Raw genomic sequence first — 23,447 nt, 5'->3', positions numbered from 1 at the left:
CCCAGACAGGTTGTGGATGCCCCATCACTAAAAGTGTTCAAAGTCAGGTTGGATGGGGCTTTGATCAACCTGATTTAGTGAAAAATGTCCATGGCAGGGGGATTGGGTCAGATGAGCTTTGAAGGTCCCTTCCAACCCAAACCATCCTATGATTCTATGATACCTATTTGCTCTGTCAATATAGGCTTGGTATCTGAAGGTGTCTCATGCATAATTAATATAAAGTCAGTAACGTGGTAGTTGCATAGTGTGTTTTTGCAAAGTTTAGCATATATTTTATACTGTTTGAAATTTATTGGGAGATGCTGATCCAGCAGACTACATGATGAAGATGGTAACTGGCAAGAAAAGCATAGGTAATGTTTAATTACATCAAGACAGGCAAAATAACTGGTTTTAATTGTATTTCTAAACTGTCCTAAGAAAGGTATCAAATTTCTTGTAGGAAGTACTGCAGCTATGATATAGAACAAGAAAATACAAATATAATGTACTTACAAATGTAATTGCTAAAACCAAGTAAACATTCTAGCAGAGAACAGTGGCTCTTCTTAGAATCAGAATGTCTCTGGTTTGACAAGAGTGAGACAGTGACATGCAGAGGACTTCACTGATGGAAATTACCTCTCCTCTGACTGTCTCTCCGTGACATTTTGGTTTTTACGACCATTATCCAGTCCATTTGCCGTGATGGATTTGGAGTGCCTTCTGGTGCATAGTATTTAAACTGCTCCTATAACATAACATCAGAATCAGTGCTAAATACTAACCTGAGGTTCTTGGAAAATCACATCTTGGCTTGGTAAACAGCTTACCAGGAAATAGGACCTTAAATTGTTGCTGTTGCCTAGTTTTCAAAAACCTCAGACTCCAAAATGAATGCCTGTCAAGGTTGTCTGCTGTCATTGCTCCTCTTACAGAAAACTTGTGTCTTCCAGGTGTTAAACATAATCTGTTATACACCTACTGCTACAGTTTTACACTGGCAACTCTTATACCAAATATTGTCTCTTACAAAAATTAGCAAAGCTTTCAGCAGGACCTTTCAGGATCTGACTGCTTTCTCTGTATGTTTCCCGAACCACTACATTTTAAAGCCTCATTTAAACAGTGACTCGTTCAACACAGGTACTTAAATAGTGAGCACTGAAGCAAATGAAGGAACTTCACTGTGAGTAAATTGCATGTCTCATGCAAGATGGATTAGAACCATCGAAAGCCTAGGAAAGTTACTACCTAATGAAATTCAACCTTACGTTTTTCAAGCCTACTTCTCATTCTCCAGTGGAATTGTCCTAAACTAACTCATTGATTTGTATGGCCTGAATGCTTTCATGCCTTTTGGGGGAAAGAGATCACCCCTAGAGCTAGCAGGAGCTGCTGAAGAACAGGTCAGTCTCTCATGCGCCTGTGTGGCATTTACCCTGGGTGAATAGAAAAATGCAGCTGTGAAACACTGGGTATATTAGAAATAAATGCTGAAAGCCTAGTTTTCTTGCCTGTGTATATGGAGGGGAGGCTGAATGGAAGTTAGTGACTGTAAATAGCACAGATGCACAAAGCAGGAGGCCTGCCAGTATTAGCCAAGGACTGCGAAATACAGAATCGGTATCAGCCAACTGATTCCTTGTAAAATTTTCCACTGGGCTCCAGAGGAAATGCCAGAGCTTGGAACTACATGAAGTGTCTAGATCCATGCAGACCACAAGCAGAAGTGTCACTGCAGAATAAGTTCAACATGCAAATAACAAATGCAAGAGGAAGACATACGCCCACTCACAGGACCTTTTGTCTGATCATCCGTCCAGTGGCATTCATTAGGAGTTCTGCTTCATCTTGACACACGTCACAGGCACAGCTCTCCTTCCGCTTTGACTGAAGAGACTTCTAGATCTGGACTCGGTAGCATTCAGACCCAAACAGTCCTTGTCTATATTCCAAGCCAGCACCCCACAATTACTTGTATCATGAGCATTTGCTCTCTCTGACTGTGGAGTTGCTATTGTGTCCTACCCTGCTTCTCACTGATTGTTTGGATGTTGTGTTTTGCCTACCGCAGCTGTCCAACATTTTTAAAGTCCTTTTCTCTTGGAGGAGATCTGCTCAGTGCATCCTCCAGCATGTGTGATAACGGTGTAATGTACTGATGCCAATGCAATATTGCAGGTTCAAATATGGTACAAACTAGGCTGTGAGGCAGGCCATTAGATTTACCCTTTTTCTCCCTTTTCTGTTTCCTCTAAATCATTCTGGGCAGCCCAGCATTGATCTTGCTAATGTAAGATTGCCCACTCATATCTCATTTTCACTTAGCTAATGCTTTGCACTGGTTCATACTAACAACATTCAAAACATCTCTCAGCATCAGCACAGGTGGCATGTGACATCAGAATTTAGCTCTTATATTAGTATTCAAAACAGACCTGAGAGCAGTTGAGGTTCCCAGAATAGTAACCAGCAAGAGAGTATTTTGTTTACTGAAACCAGCTGAGTATGAGTAAGGAGAGGAATTAATTCAGGAGGTGCACAGCACTGGGCAGGATCAGCCCTCTAAGGCGGAAACTCTGGCTTAACTGTTTTAACGACTGCTTCCTCTCCCCACTGTCATTGCAGCACTGACTGAAGCAGGACATTGAAGAGAATTGAAATTAACATTTAATCACCCTTTTGCAAAAGTTTGCAATTGTTTTTTTAGATAATCGTGAAATTCTCCACCACCTTTGCTATGTATTGGTTCAGGCAATTTGTGGTGCAAAGCCACGTGTGACTAGACATACTTAGAAATACATTTTCTGTCTGAATATCAGGGTGTCACAGAGGAGGCCCAGCTGCATGAATCTAGGAGATTACAAAGACCCCCATCTAGGATTATTCACAGGTATTGGTGGGATTTTTCAGTTCCCTAGAGTGCATCCACTGTTCCCTATGTCTCCTACCCCTCCCTGCTGCTTATTTTTGTTCTGGCTCCTATGCACATCAAACTCCTCTTTAGGTTTCATCAGTTCACAGAACCATTAAAAAAAAAAAAAAAAAAAAAAAAAAAAAAGTAGTCCTTTCCCCAAATGGAACAGCTTCCACCATATTAGGGACTTAAAACAGGTCATCAAAAGGTGCATTGTGGTATCATCACAATAGTGCTGCATGGCCAAGTGGCAGGAGGAAAGGGCTTTTCCGTATAGTACCTGTGAAAAATTAAGTCTAGCAGCTGCCCTGGAACTGCATTCCAAAAGAAAAGCAATTTAGTTTTCAGCAGTCTTGAACTGATTCTGGAATTGACCCTATTCTATAAGAAAAACTTTAGGCTGAAAAAAAATCAAACTTTGGATTGTTCAGAAATCACATGTGGGAGGCTGCTTCCTGGGAAGAGTGACTACATCAATGGCAGCATGGGATACCTAGCTGGGTGGCAGGAAGTAGGGTATTTCTAATACCATGACCTCTGCTGACAGTGTACTTTTGGTCTTTTGTGGAAATCCTCTCCCTGGTCACACAGCCCCTGCCTGGACCAGTAGGTGCAAACGGGTCTTCTCACAGCCCGCCCTCAGTCCTGAGCTTACACTCACTACCCAGAACGATGCTGGGTCTAGTGGCAAACATCTGTGTACCTTTCTGTGAAGCAACCTGAAGCCTGCAACTGCAAGATTCTTGAGTTTCAACTCCTAAGGACCACTTCTAATTTCACTTCCCCTTGCTGGGGTTTCTCCAGCACAGAAACGCTTTCTTAGCAAGTGTTTCTACAAAAGTATGCAGGTACTTACGAATACATGGTAATAAAAAGAGAGGGGAATGCGCAGAAATTTGTCCTCTGGTCTGTTTTCCACAGAGAAAAAGCCTCCTGTCTTAACTTTTGTTCGTACAGTGTATTAAAGTATTCCTACCTCTTCTTCCAGTAAGGGGCAGGGGAGAGGAGAGAGAGGCGGGGGAAGAAAGAAATAGCAAATTACTTCAGTGTACTTCAGTGAGTGTCAGATTAGGATTGACTGAGACCTGATTAAAAAAATAATAATAATCTAGAACCACTAGGTAGATCATCCCTCATCTGTACTGCTGGGCGATTGCTCCACCAGAGCTCTTGTAAGATATTAATGTCTTCAGAGGTCCTTTCTCCAGCAACAGTCCCTGTGGCTTACCTGCCCCATCTTCAATTTCCTCACTTTCTTCTACGAGGGCTCTGAGCATTTCCGTTTTCCTCCTGAGACTCACAGTGCTTGAAGCTCATTTTCTATGTAAGTAGGCAGTGTGGTTAATGTATTTCCATACCGTTGGCCCAGGCAAGGTCAGGTGATGACCTTCTTTCCTAAAATGCTTTTTTTTTTTCACCTCTATGAAGCTTTCAGAGACTGTGAACAAAATATGCAAAGCCTATGGACCCTCAGACACAATAAACTTCAGTAAATGTAGGTGGATTTAAAGGGAATGAGCCTGTTGTATTGCTTGGGAGTCATGTCCTCAAAGAGTAAATTGCCAAAATGTGTAATAGAGAACACTCTGGGTTTCTAAGTGCCGTTACACCTGAGGGTATTTTTATTAAAGAAATAAAAGCTTGACAGAGGACACCTCAATGGAAAATACCTAGTCAGATGCTGTGGTTCAGACGCAATTGAAGGCATGTTTTGTGGCACATAGTGCTGCTGGCTCCTTGTCCAAAGAGCGAACATTTACAAGAGAAAGGAAAGCAGCATAAAGCTGCTACCTCGATGTGATGAACCTATCTTTCTAAAGAGTTTTTATAGATACAAAAAAGTTGTGAATGCTTTTTCACAGAGGTTGCGCTGGGCACTTGGAGGGAAGACCTTTTTCCATACTTTCCTAACCAGTGCGAATTCTTCCTTTGCGTCCCTGCTCACGGTGGCAGCAATAAAAGGAGCGGTGCTCCGTCCGGTGAATGCTTTGTCTGTCTGGTTACGCACCGCACTCACACCACCTCTGAAATCACCCTGCATGCAACTCCATCCCAAAAACTCCTCATCCTTTTCTCTTCAGACGACTTCCCAAAGCCGTTTTGGGCTCCCTACAGCTCCGAGGCCAAAGCCCGTGAGAAAGTCATGCTCCTTCGGCACGGCTTTCCCGGGTAGGGAGAGGCTGCGTGGAAGCACCGTGAGCATCCCACCGTGAATGCCGCTTCCCTGCAATGTTTCCAAAGGGACTCGCAGGGCTCAGCCCCTCCGTCCCACGGGGAAGGGGGCTCCCTCGTTGGGCAGCCTGCGTGCAGGGCGGTGGGGGCTGCGGCGCGGCGGGGATCCGGGTGGCAGGTGGTGCTCCGCTCCACGCCGCGCCCCACGGAGCCCACCGGCAGCTTGGGCGGGCGCGACCCTCACCCGCCCTCAGGCCCAAGCATTGCTAGGCTGAGCTGGGCTCCTGCCTGCAGGCGACCCGGGGAATGGGGGAGATAGGGGGAGAAAACGAAAACCGCGTTCGTCCCAGCCGCCGCGCCCCCGCCCCAGATAGATTTGATGACCAGGTAGCCAAACCCCGTCTGGGGCGGGGGTCGCTCTCGGTTTTGCCCCCAAAGAGCTGGGAAATTACCTTTTGTTTGAGGGGAGAGTGATTTTTTTTAACCCCTCTCACCCTTCAATTTAAAGAAATCAGCGGCGGACAGGCGTTCCTTAGTAAGTCAGAGGAGAAACGAGGGAGCATCGGAGCTCTGCTTCTTCCGCCGCGATCTGTGCCCTCAGCAAAGTGCAGGCTCCTCAGGACAGGCAGGACAAAAAACCAACGTGTCTGAGGGAACCGGAAATAAAAATAGTCTCCGGGCATAGTATGCGCCCGTGGTGCCTTATTCTGCAGTGAACCCTCTCCATCGGTCTTTTCGCAGGAAAAGAAAAAAAAAAAAAAGTCTTCCGCTTTTCAAAAAGCTCGTAAAGCCACGCAAAAGTACAAAGTGCAGTTGAACTTCCCTGTTGCTTTGTAAGGGTTGCTCTAAATAAGGAAATCAACGAGTTTCATGGATGTTTTTAACTTGAGCATGTATGTGTGTGAGCAACACACATCTGCCTGTAAGCCCTCTGCGTTCGACCTGCGCGAATGCGTCCTGTGCCTCTGCACGCATTTGTGCACAGGCACAAAAAAATGTAAGCGGCGAACAAAGGCGAAATAAATAATACCGCCCAACACTGAGTAGTGCTGCGTACAGAACCGTTTAATAGCTGAACACAAGGACTGGGTTTTTTTTAAGCCAACCCTTTTGGTATTTTGCTGTTGAATAACAGGTATTTCGTCTCGCATAAGTTGTATGAACACTGGGTAGACGATGGAAATCGCGTTGGAAAAACAGAGGCAATGCACGTGAAGAGATTGAGATTTATAACGAAGATCGGTTCTTTTTTTTTCTGTGTGTGTCCAAAAGCCTGTTTAGAAACCAGGAAAGCTGTCTTTAAAATACTGAGCTCGATGCCCAGATCTCCTGAATAAACGGGGTATCTCCAAACGTCAAAACTACGCAGTAGCTGAACGGTTACCAATTGGTTTCTCACACGAATAGCCTTCTCTGAATACATCTATACAAAATATCTGTAGTTGTTCCCAAATTGTACTCTCGATCAGTGTCAAATATTTTGAGACTTTCTAAATTGAGCTGAGTGATGAGGGGAGAAGATTTGAGGACGGATTATATTTGTAAACGGGATGGCTAAGGTGGTCATTATCTCGGAGTGCTGTATAAAAGAATGTCAAGGTGTCACTAAAATGCAAAGCTCTCCAGAACTGCGCGACAATGAATGAAATCGGCACCATCGTGAATAAGACACCTGTCTGATGGAGATCAAGGCAGTGGCTTGCAGGGCAGCGAGCAAGCCGCTCAGGGAAAAGGAGTGTTCTCACTTCTGTAAACGGCATCAGTTTGACAAAAAAATAGACGGGGCGGGGGTTGAATGGGTTTTGGATTGGTTTTTTTTTCCTCCTCCCCCCGGAGCACCGGAGAGTTGTTTGCTGCTTGTCCTCCGCCCACCGGGGACCCGGCCGTGGGAGCAGGACTAGAAGCCCTCCCCGCGGCCGTGAGTTGGTTCTTTCCGCTTTTTCTTAGAAAATTCAGCAGCGTGCGTCGCCTCGCAGAAGCAGGACAGGGAGCGTCCGAGGTGTGTGGGGCTGGGGGGAAGAGGAAGCCCCTTCCCAGCCGCCGGGCTCCCGGGAACACCCCCAGCCGTGAGCGCTCGACGGCGGGGGGGCCGCCCGGTGCCAGCCGCGGAGATGAGCGCAGGAGAGGAGGGGGGCGGGTCCCGGCGGGGCGGGGGGCGGCCTCCGCCGGGGCTTCGGGCGTGCGGCGAAGGGCGGCGGTCAGCGGAGGGGGGGGATGTCAGCGCGCAGCCCCCTCCGCGGCCGTCCCGGCTCCCGGTGCGGCGGCGGGGAGGGTCGGCGGGTGGCGCAGGAAGCGCCCCACGGGGCCGTGGGGACCCCCCGCCGCCACGTCGAGAGGGAGGCGGCCGCGGCCGTCGGGCAGATCGAGGCGCGCCCCGGCGCGGTGCAGCGCCGCCAGCGTCTCCAGGAAGCCGGCGCGGGCGGCGTCGTGCGCCGGGAGGCAGCCGGTGCGCGGGTCGGGGCGGTTGGGGTCGGCTCCGCGCTGCAGCAGCAGCTCGGCCACCCGCGGGCTGCCCAGCATCATCACCTGCGGGGAGAGACAGCGTCAGCGCCGCGCACGGAGCGGAGCGGAGCCGGGGGGCGACGGCTGAGGGACTGCGCGGCTCGGGTGACTCTTGGGGACAATTTTCCCATGTCAGCCGCTTGTAGCTGTGGCGGGGGTAAATACACACTGCTGATGATCCTTACGGGTCTTTTCCAGCCTGAGATATTCTGTCGTAAATTAAAATACCAGCTACGGTGTCTGTGATCTCCAGACTAGGCACCACATATGTGTGGCTCTGTTCCACATCTTATACCGTGTATATATACCCACCCACACGCAAATATATATACACACACACACTTGCACAATATATACCCCATTTACACGTACCATTTATATATACCATTTATACGAACCATTTATTATACCATAAATAGTGTGGGTGTACATATATGCTTGTATATATATATACACATATATATATGCACGCCCACTAGGTATTCTGTGACAGCCCTGAAGAGCCTTGCATTAAGCCTCCTGGCACGTAGGACGTGCCTAGGACTGGTCTATCGATGAAGAGCACAGCTGCAGCACACCAACCGCGGCCGGGCACCCGGGGGGTGTAACGGCCCCGAGAGTGGTTCGGCTCTTTTCGGTGCCCGGTAAGGATTTCCCCCCGCCTGAGTCCTGCATGGAGCCGTTTCTCTCTCTCTCAGATCCGGCTAAACCCGTGCTGCTTCTCACAGGAGCAAGGAAAGTTGTTGAGCGCTCCAGGGTAACGCATGAAACTTTCCTGCTGAACCCTAATGCCACTCTGCAGCTGGACCAAGAGCAGAAGCTTCTGGCAAAGTCTGATCGTGAACGATGGAACAAAACCAAAACAAAACCAGCCAAACAAAAATAACAACCAGCCAACCAAAAGAAAATTACATTTTAGGTTTTGCTTCCCGCATAGTCCTGGTCATTTCCAGTGGAATTCTAACCTCCATAGTTTGAGTCTTAACACTGTAGAAAATACCTGAGAGAGCAGGTTTTCTCATTGTTTTATTTCTTGGGAGAATTTGGTTATGGACTACAAATATTTGGTTTTATTTATAATTCAAGTGCGAAAATGCTTATAAATTTAATCATTTATTAACTCCTTAACAGGGATTAACTTAACAGGGGTTAAGTTTTTCAGAAAGATAAAGAGAGCCCACATATCAGAGTGGCAGCCATTTTGCAGAGTGCTGGTAAGGGAAACAGCTTAGTCTCATTCTGAAATGAGGGGAGGAAAGAGAAAATTTACAGCAATTTGGAGACCCTTTTCAACTAGAATTTAAACCTACAACAGAAACAAAACGAATAAGTTTCTCGTTGCCTTTCTCAGTGATTTACTTGAGAAAAATATTTCCTTTTCTATGTAAAGTGCAATGACCAAAATGGCTGTTCAGCTTTAGCTGGTGAATCATTAAACATATAGCTTCAAATGACAACTCGAGAAAAGCTTTTCATGAAACACGAAACTCCAGTTTAAATCACAGTAGAGTAATCGTTCACTGAGCATTTAAAAACTTTCAGTTTAAATATATCGATTAATACAACACGCTTCTAGCTCTCAAAATGCCTGGAAAGCAACTCCACTACACACCAGTACTTACAATGTCTATCAATGAATACGACCACTGTTGATGAATAGTGAATATTAAAAATACTACCAATAATAGCGAAGATTACTACTGAATACCTAGTTTCAAGTTACAATTTCTACACAGAGACAATTTCTACACCGTCTTCTGTGCCGCTGTTTCACATTCAAATACTAGTAACGGACTCCACTTGGGAAAAAGACCCATTAAGGCTTTATTTAAAACAAACAAGAAAAAGTTGATCGAAGCGCAGTCAATTCCCTGAACCCATCTGAAAGAGGATTTTGCAGTCTCACTTCTCTTTTTAAGTACCCTCTGGCATAATTCGTTTTCTGCTTGTTATGCCCCTCTAAACTCCATCCAGTATTTACAGAAGGGCGCGGGTTCAGAAAAGCTCCCACTTGCAGCCAGGCAGCTGCGGCTGGAGCCCGGGTCGGGTAATAACAATAAAAATTCATTCAAAACGTGAAATCCGCCCCCCCACCCCCAACCAGCGTGTCAGAGGACAGCTCACCCCACCCGTCGACCCCACCCCGCGGTGCTCCGTACCTGGAGCGGGGTCCTCCCAAAGCAGTTGGTCCCGTTGGGATCCGCGCCCGCGTCCAGGAGCTTTCGCACCTCCTCCCGGTCCCCACGGGCGGCGGCGCTGCACAGCCGGTCGCCGGAGCCGTCGCCCCGGCGGAACCCCTCCATCGCCCCCGCCGGCCCGACCCGGACGGCTGCCCGTGCCTTTCCGTCTCCCCTAGCCGGGACCTCGCCGGCCGCGGCGCCTCAGCTCCTCCTTCTCCTCCTCTCGGGAGAGGCCGCCCCCCGGCTCCCACCCAAGCCGGGGGCAGGCGGTCCCCCGCCCCCCCCCCCATCTCCGAGGCAGGCGGTCCTGCGTGTCCCCCCTCCCCCGCGCACACCCCGGGCGGGGCAGAGCGCTGCAGCAGCCCCCCTCATTCAGGCCGGGCGGTGGGGAGGGCGGGGGCAGCGCGGTGCCGGCGGCTGCGGTAAAACCCGCGTACCCTCCCCGACGGGGCACGGCGGAGGAGCGCGGGGTGCCCGCAGGCTGCTCCGCAAGCTGAAAGTTGGGGGAAGCGGCTCGGCACCCCCGCGGAGGAGGGTGGGGGAGGGGCGATTTCACACCCCCGCGAGAGCGCGGGGCGACTCCCGAGTGGGTTGCCTCCCTCCGGGGGCGCCGTCGGTGCGGGAGAAGGAAGGGGATGGGGGTTGCGGCCCCGCGCCGCCCGCCCTCCCCCATTAGGGAGGGGGTGTGAAGCAGGGGAGTGGGACGCAGCCCCAAAGGCAAAGGGCTCCTCCGGGCTGCCGGGGCTGGCCGCAGCCGCCCCGGCCCGGGCAGGTGGAACGCGCCCCGCGGTTAACTTGCCTGGGAGGGGGGGAGGGGGGGGAGGGTCGGGTGATGGGGCACGGGGACACACTAGAGCCTTCCCGGGGCAGAGAGGGACTCCTGTGCGAGGGGTAGGTTTGGCTTCTCCCTCCGGCGGGGAGGCCCTGCCCTGTCCCGAGCCTCTTCGAGCCGTGGGTCTGGGGTCTGTCCCCCCGCCCCGCCGCCGGCCGGGAGCAGGCGGCCCGGATGAGGAAGAGACCGATGCCCGCAGGAAGTCTGCGATCCACCTAATGGCACCCGGCAGGGGAGGACGGCTTCGCCCCGGCCCGGAGGGAGCCTCTGGTGGGCAGGAAAACCGCGGCGAGACCCAGCCGGGATGAGGCACGGCTGCAGCCCGGGCACCGGGCAGGGCCTCCGTGGAGGTCTCTAAAAAACAAGCACCTGGCTCCTCCCCCTGCTCTCCGTCCTCCCACTCACCCCTTCTGGACAAAGCGGCTCTCGGCTGCGGGCCCCAAGAGACCCTCACAGCCCCCCTCAGCTACACTACTCCCACACCCTGCCCCTTCGAGGGGAGCGCGGGATTGGGCCCAGCGCCCACGGGGCTGCGCGGCGCCCACGGCCGCGGCTCGGCCGCTCTGTTCCGCCACCTCAAAGCTACCGGCAGAGCTGTGTAAGAGGCAAGGAGGAGGCGGGAGCGGGGGGTGGGGGGGGTTAGGGCTCCTGCATTCCCGCAGAGCGATCCGGAGAGCCGGGCGTTTGGGAGCCACCGCCGAGGCCGGGCGGTGAAATGAGCAAATAGAGAAAACAGGTTTCTAGGTTGGGTGTTGGGGTTTTTTTGGGAGGATGCGTTTGGGGTTTTTTTTCCCGCTCCCCAATGTAATTTCCCTAAACTCCTCTTTTTAATAGCAGAAACCCGATGCGATTGCCACAGAAGCAGCCTCTGCCGTGCAGATGCACCTTTGTTCCCCCCGGCATTAAACTCTCCCGCGCCGCTCGGGCGTACGAAGAGCCCTGCGTGGCAAAAGGGGAAAAAAGGCGATTTTTTGTCTACATGTACCGACGGCCAAAAGGCAGAGGCATCCCTGGATAAGGAGAAATAAACACAAATTTATCCCTGGCGAGACAAGTCAGAGGCTCACTGAAATGTCATCACCTGGGAGCTTTCTGAGCCTCCCTCGCCAAGTTTCTGGGGACAGTGGCGTCGCAGGAGCAGGGTGCAGCATTTGAAGGGGTTTTGGGTGGGGTGAGACATCCTCTCCGCAGGGACTCGCGGCGGGCTCCCACGCACCGGGGTTTTGCTGCAGCACGTGTTGCAGAGCGGACCCCAGGGCTGGTGGGTGATTTAAAAAAAAATCAACAAAGTTTAAAAGCTGGGGTTTTTTATGTCCGTAAAGTCCGAGAAATTAAGAGGAAAGGATCCCCCACCCAACAAGCAAAGTGCCCTCCGGTCCTTCGTGCTCTCTGTGCCATGCAGAGATATATCCAAGGGCAAAACCCCCTTGGCTACGTGTGTCAGGTGTCTTAAAGCTTCAGATCAATGTTGAGGGGAGGCAGGGTTGCGTATTATGGCTGGCTAATTCTGCTTTCCGTGAAGCAGAATTGATAGTAGATTTTGTGCATCTGGGTGTGTGTGTATAAATATATGCACAGGTGTCTTTTTGTGAATAAAGAAGTTTAAAAAATTATACACTCACACGTCAACGTATTTATAAGTGAAGACGTTACTAGAGGAGTGAGAGGGCCTTCTAAAAGTCTGTTAAAAGTGACTAAGTTGCAGAATGGTGTAAACCAGCAAATACCATCCCATGCTAGCTATTACTGAACCTCCAAAATCACGTATCAAGCTACTGGACCATTTAAACGACACAATTTCAAGTTTTGTTATTGAAGTCCTACAAATTTTCCCCCACAAATGCAAATCCTATTTTGCACTATTCTGGTACCGACAAAAGACCTTAAATTAATCGAAACATAACAAGGCACTGTCATATCTGAAGTCGAGGAAATAATAGCCGAGCACGCTAATGTGTTTTGAAAACGACACTTATATTACAATTGTATCTTGGGGGAAGGGAGGAGAAACAACCTTCTCAACAAACCTTACTGCAAAGATATTTTCCTGAAGGAAGAAAAAAAATCCATGCCCGTTAAGCAGCCTCCCCGTTCCATATTTCTCTTTTTTTTCTTTTTACAGTCACTGTTCGACAATACAAATCTTTGACACTGAAAACAGATCGATTTTAATACTACAGTATAGCAATCCTGCAAATAGTCCTGAGATGGTTTCATAATAGCATACAGGACAGAAAAGGTAATTTTCAGTTATCCAAAAGAGCCATCTTATGTCCTGGTTAAGTCTTAGCGAGTACTACACTTTTAAACGGGGGGGGGGGAAGTATTTAAAAACGTTCATGTGAATTATTTTATCATCTAAAAAGTATTTCTGTAATAAGTTTAGGCGTTAAATACTACAAAGAGACACAGTATAGAGAACATAATATTAGTGTTTCCTCGCCTGTAAATAGGAAGAAAAAAAAAGCGGGGTGGGTGGTGGGGGGTGTGTGTGCAATGGAGAGGTTGCATGGAAGTGACCTGATTTACAGTTAAGGGGGCAGGGGGGCAACCAGTTGTTTGGAGTTACGGTAAAAATGAAGCAAAAGTGATGAATAGAAATAGTTGAACAATATCTTTCTGCTCTTCAGCTTAAAATGTCAGTATATTTGCAAAGATAATTATCCTCATTACACATATTGGGTAAACAGGAAAATTTAGCTCCTCAATTTTAGACCTCTAGAAGTTGTGCCACAGAAGTTTCTTCTGAACAAAAAAATTATGACAATAAACCTCACGAACCCCCCTCCCAAAACAAACAAACAAAAACCCTAAAAAACCCCACCCAAACACCACCACCCCCAAAAAAAACCCCATACCAAACAAATAAAACAAACAAAACCAACGAAACAAAACCAACAACCTGCAATAATAAAGAATAAATACTTCGGTTTCTGTTTTCCGAGTGGAGTGATAGAAACTTGTGCAGAGCACATTTCTGAATGTAATATGCTGCACTAAATAGCTGTGAAAATATCCCTAGATATTTTCACATTTTCCTTAGAAAATTTTAGATGCATATTATTTCGGCCCCTCATTTTTTTCTATGGAGTAATCGGAAATTAAAACGACCTAATGGCTCTGGGTAACCACCTTATCGTTTACAAAAAGTGATAAAGCATTCATCAGACAAAATATTCCCTTCCTTAAAAAAAATAGCAAAGCAAGAGCAAATAACAAATACCACACACACACACACACACAAGCACACGCAAAAAACAAACCAAATAAAATCCCTCTCATCTTCCTTGGACACAAATAGATTTAGATGTTGCACGAAAAATGGATCATGGCGTGTTCGATTTTCTGCCCAAGTGGGTATCTCTCCGATTACCATTTTCTGTGTGTCCGTCCCCATGTCACACCCTCTCGGGGTTCAGGAGCAGCTTCGTGGACGCAGTTTCAGCGAAAGACTCCCTCCAACACTGCTCGAGGGGCGTTAAAATTGTCTTTGATCCATCTATTTAATTAAGCAATGTAATTTTGAACAAAGCTGGAGAATAGAACCTGCCTCTCTAAATAGCAAGTGAGGGCAAAAAGAGCTGCTTTCTCTTTATTTCCAAACTTATTTTCTCCCTGAAATAGATTTCCATCTAATCCAATACAAAGTCACCCTCTTCCTGCAAACTGTGTCCCCAAATGCTGTGGGTACGGGGCTCGCTGTCTCTGAGCTGCTAAAATATTTATGCATTACTTTTATGACTATAATTTTATTACATCCTGTTAAAAAAGGAGTAAGGTTAGGCAAAAGGGAAAAATCCCATATTTTTTTAGATTAAACACACACCCTTGTTTTACCCCTCCCAGCCTCTTCAGAATCAGATTTTCAGCACTTTTGGGAGACTATTTTAGACCTAATTGACATTTTAGAACTCCTCGATTTACCCGATGAAAAGCTCGGGGAGCGGGGCGGGGGGGAGGGGAAGCAGTATTTACAGCAAGTGTGGAAATTGAAAGAAAAAAAATGCCACGCTGCCTGATCAGTAAGAGGGTTTTGTCCTTACTACAGTAAATTTACTTCGAGATAATCAGCACCTTCATATTTATGTTTTATATTTGAGATATGTGCATTTCAGGTCAGCCAGAGTTTATAGTTTCTTTTTCCCCCATTTAGTGTAAGATGAAGAAATTAGGCCTACTACTAATGCAAGAAACAGGGATTTGAAAGTCATAAGGAAAACAGCTGGATATTGTTTCTTATTTATATATATTTACATATATACACACATACATATGTGTTTGTGTCTATCTCCCCACACTTGTTATTTAAAAAGCACCGAAAGTGATCTAATCAAAGGCTGGAGGAGGCAAAGTGTAAATTGCTTTGTCTCTACACCTCGAGTCCTATAGCTTACAGGGCTTGATTTTTTAAATATAAATTTTTATATATATAAAAAATACATAATCACTATTTTTGTAGATATATTCAGGCAAATATTTCTGTCTTCTCTTTCTTTCACCTCTGTTCTTTTCCAGCCCGTGCTCTGGATTAGAGAACGTATGGACCCTTCTAACGACCTCCTATTAGGATTTTGCAGAACAATCCTCAAAGACTCATAAAAATTAATATTCGCTTTATTTTTCATTTTGTGTATGATTATGTGTGACGACCAAGGCCTAAGCTGTGCCATGCAGATACACAATCACACGATTTTGCATTCTGCTATCAGCAAAAAGTCTCGGAAGGTGCCAGAACTTCGGGTGTCTCTAAAGGTCTTTTATACGTGTGTATTTTACTCTTTCTGGCGCTGCTCGGCCGCTCTGACCGTCATTGCGCACATTTATATAACACTAAGAGGTGGCAAAGTAAGCCACTGTATTTTGCTGTCATATACAACAGTGGAAAGTAATACACGCTCGGAAAACAGTGGCCATTTTCTCTCTTCCGAGCAATAGTTATGTTCCTTGTTGGCAAAGAACTGTCTGCAAATGTTGGTAAGGGGTGGTGGTTTTATTAAGTTAGCCACGGAGAAAACGAAAAGAAAAACTCAAGTGGGGGAGGGGAAGGGGAAAGGGCAGAAATAAGCTACAGAAACTTTTCAAGGACCTGTCGTTTTCTACTGCATTTAAAAAAAAAAAAAAAAAAAAAAAGAAAAAAAAAAAGAAAAACCCCCACGCCTCTGCGAACCTCACGTGCTCCCGCTGCAATCTGAGCATTTGGCGCGGAGCGGGCTCCGCGGCGCTGAGCGACCGGGGCCGGGCTGCCGAGGAGACGGCACCCCCCGGCCCCGGGCCGCCGCCGCCGCCCCGTCGGGCAGTCCCCGCCGCCCCCCGCGCAGTCCCGCTCCCCGGGGCCCTACCTGTGCCCGGGCCTCCCGCGGCGCCTCCTCCGCAGGACCAGCAGCAGAGCGAGGCGCTGCGGCCAGCGCCGCCCCAGCGCCCCGACGACGCCGCGGAGGATGCGCCAGCCCAGCGCCCGGGCCCGCCGCAGGCTGCGGGCGCGGCGAAAGCGGACGGTGCACCTTATCCGGGGGGCCATGGGTGCAGGGGAGCGCCGGGCGTGCCGCGGTAGAAATACCTCTCTGGCGGGGCCCCACCGGTGATTCGGCCCTCTCACCCTCCATTCATTGGAGAGGATTTTCTTTTTTTTCTTCTTCTTCTTTTTTTTTTTCTTCTTTTCCGTTTGACTAATTTCGACTCCCCATTTCGCCTTACCTCCCTCCCCCCTCTCCCCTACCCCCCCCGCCCTTAAACGCCTCCCATGATGATGGCTCCCGCCTCGAAAGCGGGCGAAGGAGGACCGGCGGCGGGGGATGGGGACGGGGGAGGCCGTCGGCTCCTCTCCCCTCCCACCGGCTCGCCCCGAGGAGCACCACCACCGAACGGGCGTGGAGGCCGGCCAATCGCAAGGCGCTCCCCTGGTTTCAAATAAAGCTTTGACGACATGTCCTTGCCCTCCCCCCCCATCTGTCCCCTCCAAACACACCGCCTCCCGCTCCGTTTAGGGGGGGAGTTATTTTGTTTTGTTTGGTTTGGTTTGGGTTGGGTTTTTTCCCCTTGTTGTTGAGCTGGTTTTGGACGCCGCTCCCCTCGGAGCCACTCGGCGGGGCGGGGGCTGCGGCGGCCCGGCTGCACCGCGACCCCCGCCCGTTCCCCTGGGGGCCGCGTTGGTGCCCCGGAGGAGGCAAGGGGGCGGCTAGCGGATCCCTGCCGCTTTAAAAACGCAGGCCAATATTGGCCCGGGCGAGCAGTTATTTCCTCGTCACATGGTCATTTGAACGCGACGCGGGGCCGTTGCGTAGAGGAGCGAAAAAAAAAAAAGCGAAAAAAAAAAAAAAAGCGGATCTCGTCTCCCCCCGCCGGTAACCGAAACGGGTAATTAACTCTTCCCTCGCCCCCGCCCTCCTTCTCCGGTCGTGCTCCGCGGTGCCGGACCGCTTTGTTTTCCGTTTGAAGGGTGAGATTTGGGAGCGGGGCGGGGGGGAGCAGCGGAGGAGCGCAGGGAAGCCCGCAGCAACCTGCCGGCGCTCCCCCCCTACTCGGGCCTGCGGCAGGCGCTGCCGCGGGGACCGCCGGAGGGGTGCTGAGCCCCCCGACAGACGGTGCGCGGCGACGCCCGGCCGCCCGGCGGATAGTCTCTGGGCGGCAGGGGGTGTCCCGCTCCCCTCCCCCCATCCCGCCCCCCTCCCCGGGAGCCAGCCTGCCTGCGCACTCCTCCCCCCCTCCCCGCGTGCGGGGTACCTCCTTGCGAGGAGCGGGGAAGGGTGATGGGCAGGGAGGGTACCGGTCCTGCGGGCGCATCGTCGCCCTCCCCGGGACCGGGAGCGGCGGGGCCCTGCTCGGCTTGGCACGGCTGGACGCGGAGCTCGGGGTGCGCAGGGACTGCAGGGAGCCGGCGGGGAAGGCTCCAAGCAGGGGAGGCAGCGCGACAGTCCCTGGGAAAAATGGTGAATGTACGACTGTGCAACACCCCCCCCATAACAAACACCTCCTTCTCTCGGCTGGACAAACAATAACACCGATGTCATTAGACTTTTCCTTCTGCTGCCTGGGCACGGAGTAACCGTAACAACAATGCTAATAAAGCAAAGCCTGTAATGGTTTCTCCTGGACCGAGTCCGATGTCAAGCCTGGGAAATGGGTGAGTGAAAACAGCCATTTCGAAATGAAAGCAGCTCTTCCAGATATGTTTTGTTGGGGTTGTTTGGTTTTTTGGTTTTGTTTCCACACACCCCCCCCTTCTTTTTCTTTTGCCCTGCCGCGGCGACTCCTCCCCGACAGGCAAGGCAAAACTGAGATAAATTAATGCCTGCCCGTGTGCACGATGCAGGTGCCGGGGGGCGGTGGGAGGATGAACTGGCAGTTTTGGCAATAGAAACCAAATACCCACCAACGCTGAACGCATGGCCGAGCCGGGCCCGAGGAGCGCCGCGCCGCGCACGGGGCGCGAACCCCGCCGCTGCAGAGGGTTCCTGTGCGCCTGTGCGCACACGGGTGCGCGCAACTATAGCTGCGATATTAAAAATAAAAAGTGCCAGTTATCTGCCACATTAAACGTTATGCTTCTAGGGCTTTCTCGAAATGCGTATCGCTGCTGCTGTTTGTTGTTAAAACAATTACTGTGCTTTTCAGGGAGGACTACAAGCCCTGGAGCCGACGCTGCTGCCAGAAGCGCACGGGAAGCTCCCGCGGCCGGGCGGGATAATGCCGGTGACCCCCATTCTCCCACGGGGTGAGTAGCCCCCGCCATGGGCCTGGCCGGGCAGGGGTCCCGACCTACGGCGTGAGGCAGATTTAGCACAGTTAGGCATGTAGCCCTGATGGGTTTTGAAGGCACATTCTGCTCATTGGGTGCGGTCAGCCTAGGAAAGCCTGCTATTCCCCTGCCGATATTATGCACTATCATTATTATTAGTGGTTGTGGTGGTTTTGTTGGTTTTGTTGTTGCTCGTGGTGTTGTTTCATAAACCCTAGTGGAAATACTCAAAATCTTAAATCCAGTTCTGAGGTTGGAAGCACTGTTTATTAGACCCTCACTTTTCTGCAAAGAGGGTGGTCAAGCTCTAGCCTTACCCGATCTTTGTGTCTGGTCCCAGCTCCATACGGGTTCCCTCAGGCATGGGATGCAGGTGCTTGGCTGCTGTGTCTGCAGTGTTGTCCCTGGCTCGCTTATGGCTATGCCACACGCTGAGATAGAATACGGTACAATTTCATAAGGTGTTCTCATCGCATATTGTAATTCTATGTGTTTTCTATTTAAAGAGATATTTTAAATATATATTCTAGGCATCCTTATAGTAAACAAGGATGAAATAGACCACATGTAATGCGATTTTTTAAAACCACATTTTATACGTATACAGTGTAGTTATAATTAAACACCAGCATATTACATATAAAAATAATCGATAAGCAAATAGGTAGGCTTGATACATATATAAGAACAGGGTTTTTAATATTTTTATATTGGTATTACATAGATGTATTACATACATAACGGGCAACACTACATATTAATAGTGTGCCAATATATACAAAGAAGTAATTGTAAAGCACACATTGTACGAAATAGTGTTGGAATGGATTGCATATTCCAATAGGTTATATAAAAGTATATATATTATATTTGTTGTCTACGTATGAAATGTCTAGGAACTGGACACTCAGTAAGAATGCAAAACGAAAATAAATCTTTTCCCTTTCAACTCCCTACCGGTAGCTCTGCAAAGTGCCCAGGATTTGCGCTGGGGAAGGAGACGGGAGCTCTCCTGCCGCCCCGCCTTGCTACCCCTTCCCCGTCCCTAACGCGCGGGATGTATGAGCACAGCCCCGCGTGGGGTCCGGGGAGAGAGGGAGGGAGGAAGGCAGGGTCTACCACTCGTGGGAGACGGCGACTAGAAGCACCCTCCTCGTCACCTGCCCCAGAGCCCTGCCCGCCGCTGCGCGCGGAGGTTTGGGAACCGCCGCGGCGGGAACGGGTCTCCCCGGCTTCCCCACGGCAGAGACTGGGCTGCCGCCGCGCCTTTATCGAGGGGTGCTCGATCCAGTGGGGCAGTTAGTGAAGTAGGGATCCCCTGTATGATAATTAAATCTACCCCCCGCCCCGTTCCTCCTCCAGTAGCGCAGCCATTACAACCCCTCGATGTTACAACGGTTTGTTCTTTGCTTTAGCAAACATTCCACCTTCGAGCAGCTTGGGAAACCCTAGGGCAGAGCTTAGACGTACATTTAAAAATTTTTCGTTCCACACTGCTTTCGTTTTGCAACCGTCACGATTTCTTTAAAATACTGATAAACTTACAGTAACTCAGGAAAGGTCACCTACCAGTCGGTTAAGCACCTATTACTTCAAGTGAGGGCGGTACCGGGCTTGCAGAGACACAAATCGCTCTTTACTTTCTCCTTCCAGGTCCCATGTTTACAACCTTCATGAGAAGAGCCACGGATGCGCCACGGGCCCATGCACAGACATGCACAGCATCTTACGTGGTTTTAAGAAGGTATTTACAAAAGCCGCAATCGCACCAGGAAGCCTCAATTCCCCGCTGTCCCGGCAGGTTTTGCTAGGGAGAGGCAGAGATCTTCTTCAGCGCCCCTTAAGTCCGATTTAGCTCGAGTCTGAATTCAGATGGGGAGCAGTTGTCTGGGGCCCGGGAGAGGCCGCAGCCTCTCCCGTCCCCTCTGGACACGGGGCTGGGAAGTGGTGGTTGTGGGGAGCCCCAAGGAGGAGAGTAACAGAAAACCCAGACGCGGTCCCGTCAAAACAGGAGGGGTTTATTGTGCGTTCTCCGTGTGGGGGTTTTCCTTCATATTGATCTCTTTTCATGGTGTTTGGCCTCTCGCATGAAAAGAGGGGGGCGTTGAGGGGAGTGGGGTTTCAAGTGCAAGATAAGATACAGACACGTGCAAAGTAAAGCGTACAGAACAATACGTAACCCCGCTGTTCCTTCGTGCCTCCGACGTGGGGGGGAGACGCGATCCGGGCGTTATTTACAACGCCTGAACGCCGCCCGACTTCGCGTCTTCCGAGGCAGGCGCGGGTAATAAATTAGAGGAGGGGGAGGATGGCAAGTGTGAGGCTAGGCGTGGGGCGGCGGGTGGCGCAGGAAGCGCCCCACGGGGCCGTGGGGACCCCCCGCCGCCACGTCGAGAGGGAGGCGGCCGCGGCCGTCGGGCAGATCGAGGCGCGCCCCGGCGCGGTGCAGCGCCGCCAGCGTCTCCAGGAAGCCGGCGCGGGCGGCGTCGTGCGCCGGGAGGCAGCCGGTGCGCGGGTCGGGGCGGTTGGGGTCGGCTCCGCGCTGCAGCAGCAGCTCGGCCACCCGCGGGCTGCCCAGCATCATCACCTGCGGGGAGAGACAGCGTCAGCGCCGCGCACGATCACGCCGCTCAAGAGCTCTTCTTCGGCCCTGCAGAAGCCGGGACCGCCCGCGGGAAGGCGCGGAAAATCCGTGGGTGAGGCCGGCGTAGAGATCAACCCCCGAGGCGCCGCGGAGGGTGGAGAGCGCGGAGCCGGCGGGAACGTTTCGCAGCCTGGGAAACCCTCCTCTTCTGCGCCGCGGGACACAGGTGGGGCAGAGCGGGAGCCCCATCGGGGCCGGGGCGTGCGGGACCCCATAGGGGCTGCTCCGCCACTGGAGTCCGCGGGGTGGCGGAGTGGCGGGCGGCAGAGGCGGGGGACTGGGGGAAGGGGCTCGTCCTTCTCCCGGGTCACCCCGGCGGGACCGAAGGCAAGACCCGAACCGCTTTGTAAAGGCGGAGCGGCTTCAGGGGGCTGCTGCCCTCCCGCTCTCACCTGGGACACATTTCCAGGAGGTCCTTGGCAAGGGGACACTAGTGTGCAGGGAATCTCACACCCACCCCCCCACGCACCCACCCCCCCCAAGCAGCGCGGCTCCTCCGCTCTCCCCGCCCTCCGTAGAGACTGAAAACGTACTTTTAGCCCGACTCTCCCTGCCCAGTGCAGCACCAAAATGCCCGGGAGCACCCCTTCTCTCAGGCTCGCCTTTTTCTGATCTGCATTTCCTCCACCGCGCCCGGTAGTGTGTTCAGCGCACAGGCAAAATCCCGGCTGCGCAAGGATGCAGGGGAGAAAAAAAAAAAAAAAAAAACGAAAAACCAAACATGTCGGAGGACGGGAACAGATTGGTGTTTCGGGTAAAATGCTGCACCGACATTTTGTAGGAGAGAGTTTCGCAAGCACTGTCAGTAAAACTTACATATATGTTTCTCAGGTTATCCCCGTTTCGTTTTATTTTGAAATTTTAAGAAGAATCTTGCTGGACCTACCTACCTTGGAAATTAACCTAGCTTTATAAATCTAGTATTTACAACTCCTGCGGGCACCTCATCTATCTACACGTTCACGCGACTGCAAAATGTGGGCAGGGATTGCTAGCTGTGTACCTGCAGGGTCTGCTGGGCAAGGCTATCGAGTAGCATGGCATGGGTATCGGCACCCGGCGAGCCCGTAAAGGTCAGCGATTATGTCGTGAGAATCAGCGAATATACTTTTTTTCACGGGAGAGGAGAAATACTAATCGATGTACAAAGGAGAAGACGAGGTATGATGGAAGGGTAATTCTTTCTGAAAAGGTGACTCGTTACTTTTTATTGCGCGTTTATTGCGAGATGAGCATTAAAGTTCTCGGGTTTGAGTCATCCCATCCCAGTTGGTTAAAATAAAGTCAAGGGTTGCTAAGACTAAAACCTCTCTGTTGCGGCCGTCACAGACTTTCGCCTTTCCAGAAAGGCGAGAGGAACCACCGCGCCGCTCGGCTCTCACAGCCTTCGAGCGCGGCCGTCGGGGAGCGGCCGGCGCCGGGGGACTGTCCCGGGGACCGCCGCTCCTCGGGCACGGAGGGGCCGCTGCCTCCGCCCCGCAGCCCACCCGTCCCCCCTCCTCCCCATCCCTCCTACCTGGATGGGCGTCCGGCCGTAGGAATTGACGGCGTTGGGGTCCGCCGCGCCATCCAGCATCTCCCTCAGGCGCTGCAGGTCGCCGCGGGCGGCGGCGTTGGCCAGCTCGTCCGCCGTCGTGCCGCCCGCCCGCGCCATGCCTCGGCCTGCACCGGCGTCACTCCGGCCGGTGGTCGGGCGCCGCGGAGCGCTGCAGTCGCCGCTCGGCTGCCCCGCTCTTCCCTGGGCTGGCAGAGATCCCGGCCCGCGGGGGGCACCCTGTCCATGGGAGCGTCCGATCCCGCCGCTCCGCGCCCCCGGCACCCCTCGGCGGCGCGGCACGTCCCGGTCCCGCTCCCGGTCTCGCTCCCGGCCGGAGGCGCCTGCGCGGTGCTACCGCCGGGCCGCCTCCACCTGCGACGACGCGGCGGAGGCTCCCGCCGCTTGTTTTCTCCGCGCAGCTGGTGCCGCTCCGCCCCGGTCCGCCCCGGTCCGCCCGCGGGCCCCGCCTCGCCTCCGCGCCTATGTCGCCGTCACCGCGGCGGGGGGCAGCAGACGCGGCCGGTCCCCGGCCTTGCCCCAACGGGGCGGAGCGCCCTGCTCGGCACTCTGCCGGCCGGGAGAGCCGGGCCCCAGGACGGGCCGCCGGCGGCGGGCGGTCTAACTTTTTTTTTTTTTTTTCCCCGGTCCTCTCTTAAGGGCAGCAGCTTCTCAGCCCCGAGAAGAGACCGCCCCGAGAGGAGAAGAGGCCCGGGGAAGGGTAGGAACAAAGGGAGCAAAAGGCTGCATTTAACGAGAGCGCGATTTAAGGACGAGAGCGGTCCCAAGACCCCGGCTGGGTTCCTCTCCCCTCCCGGCGGGCACCCTCGCCCCGGCGCTGCCCCCCGCCCTACCAGGACACCCACAAGCACCCGAGGCGCAGGAGGCGGCGGTGGCCGTCCTTCCTCCCCCTTTTCCTGGGGAGAACTGCGAGCTCTTCCCAGCT

At 51.9% G+C, this 23,447-nt stretch overlaps 2 protein-coding genes across 2 annotated transcripts; both read right to left on the bottom strand.

Moving 5' to 3' along the window:
* Window positions 1-6,128: 6,128 nt before the first annotated feature.
* Window positions 6,129-9,879, bottom strand: LOC142050074 (cyclin-dependent kinase 4 inhibitor B-like). The gene is made up of 2 exons (XM_075078402.1): window positions 9,736-9,879; window positions 6,129-7,600 (listed from the first exon to the last, which is right to left on the bottom strand). The coding sequence occupies exons 1-2, from the start codon at window positions 9,877-9,879 to the stop codon at window positions 7,292-7,294; spliced, it is 453 nt and encodes a 150-aa protein (XP_074934503.1). The 3' UTR covers window positions 6,129-7,291.
* Window positions 9,880-18,895: 9,016 nt separating this feature from the next.
* Window positions 18,896-22,883, bottom strand: LOC142050445 (cyclin-dependent kinase 4 inhibitor B-like). The gene is made up of 2 exons (XM_075079095.1): window positions 22,484-22,883; window positions 18,896-20,910 (listed from the first exon to the last, which is right to left on the bottom strand). Exons 1-2 carry the CDS (start codon window positions 22,619-22,621, stop codon window positions 20,647-20,649), a joined length of 402 nt encoding a protein of 133 aa, XP_074935196.1. The 5' UTR covers window positions 22,622-22,883; the 3' UTR covers window positions 18,896-20,646.
* Between the last annotated feature and the right edge of the window lie 564 nt (window positions 22,884-23,447).

The sequence above is a fragment of the Phalacrocorax aristotelis genome, chromosome Z (assembly GCF_949628215.1).
Source record: "Phalacrocorax aristotelis chromosome Z, bGulAri2.1, whole genome shotgun sequence".
Lineage (NCBI taxonomy): Eukaryota > Metazoa > Chordata > Aves > Suliformes > Phalacrocoracidae > Phalacrocorax > Phalacrocorax aristotelis.
This window is presented reverse-complemented; position numbering and strand designations above follow the sequence as displayed.

Coding starts and splice junctions, on each gene's coding strand:
- LOC142050074 (XM_075078402.1), bottom strand. CDS start 9,879: ATGGAGGGGTTCCGCCGGGGCGACGGCTCCGGCGACCGGCTGTGCAGC. Junction 7,601..9,735: donor TTGGGAGGACCCCGCTCCAG/GTACGGAGCACC, acceptor CTCTCCCCGCAG/GTGATGATGCTGGGCAGCCC.
- LOC142050445 (XM_075079095.1), bottom strand. CDS start 22,621: ATGGCGCGGGCGGGCGGCACGACGGCGGACGAGCTGGCCAACGCCGCC. Junction 20,911..22,483: donor ACGGCCGGACGCCCATCCAG/GTAGGAGGGATG, acceptor CTCTCCCCGCAG/GTGATGATGCTGGGCAGCCC.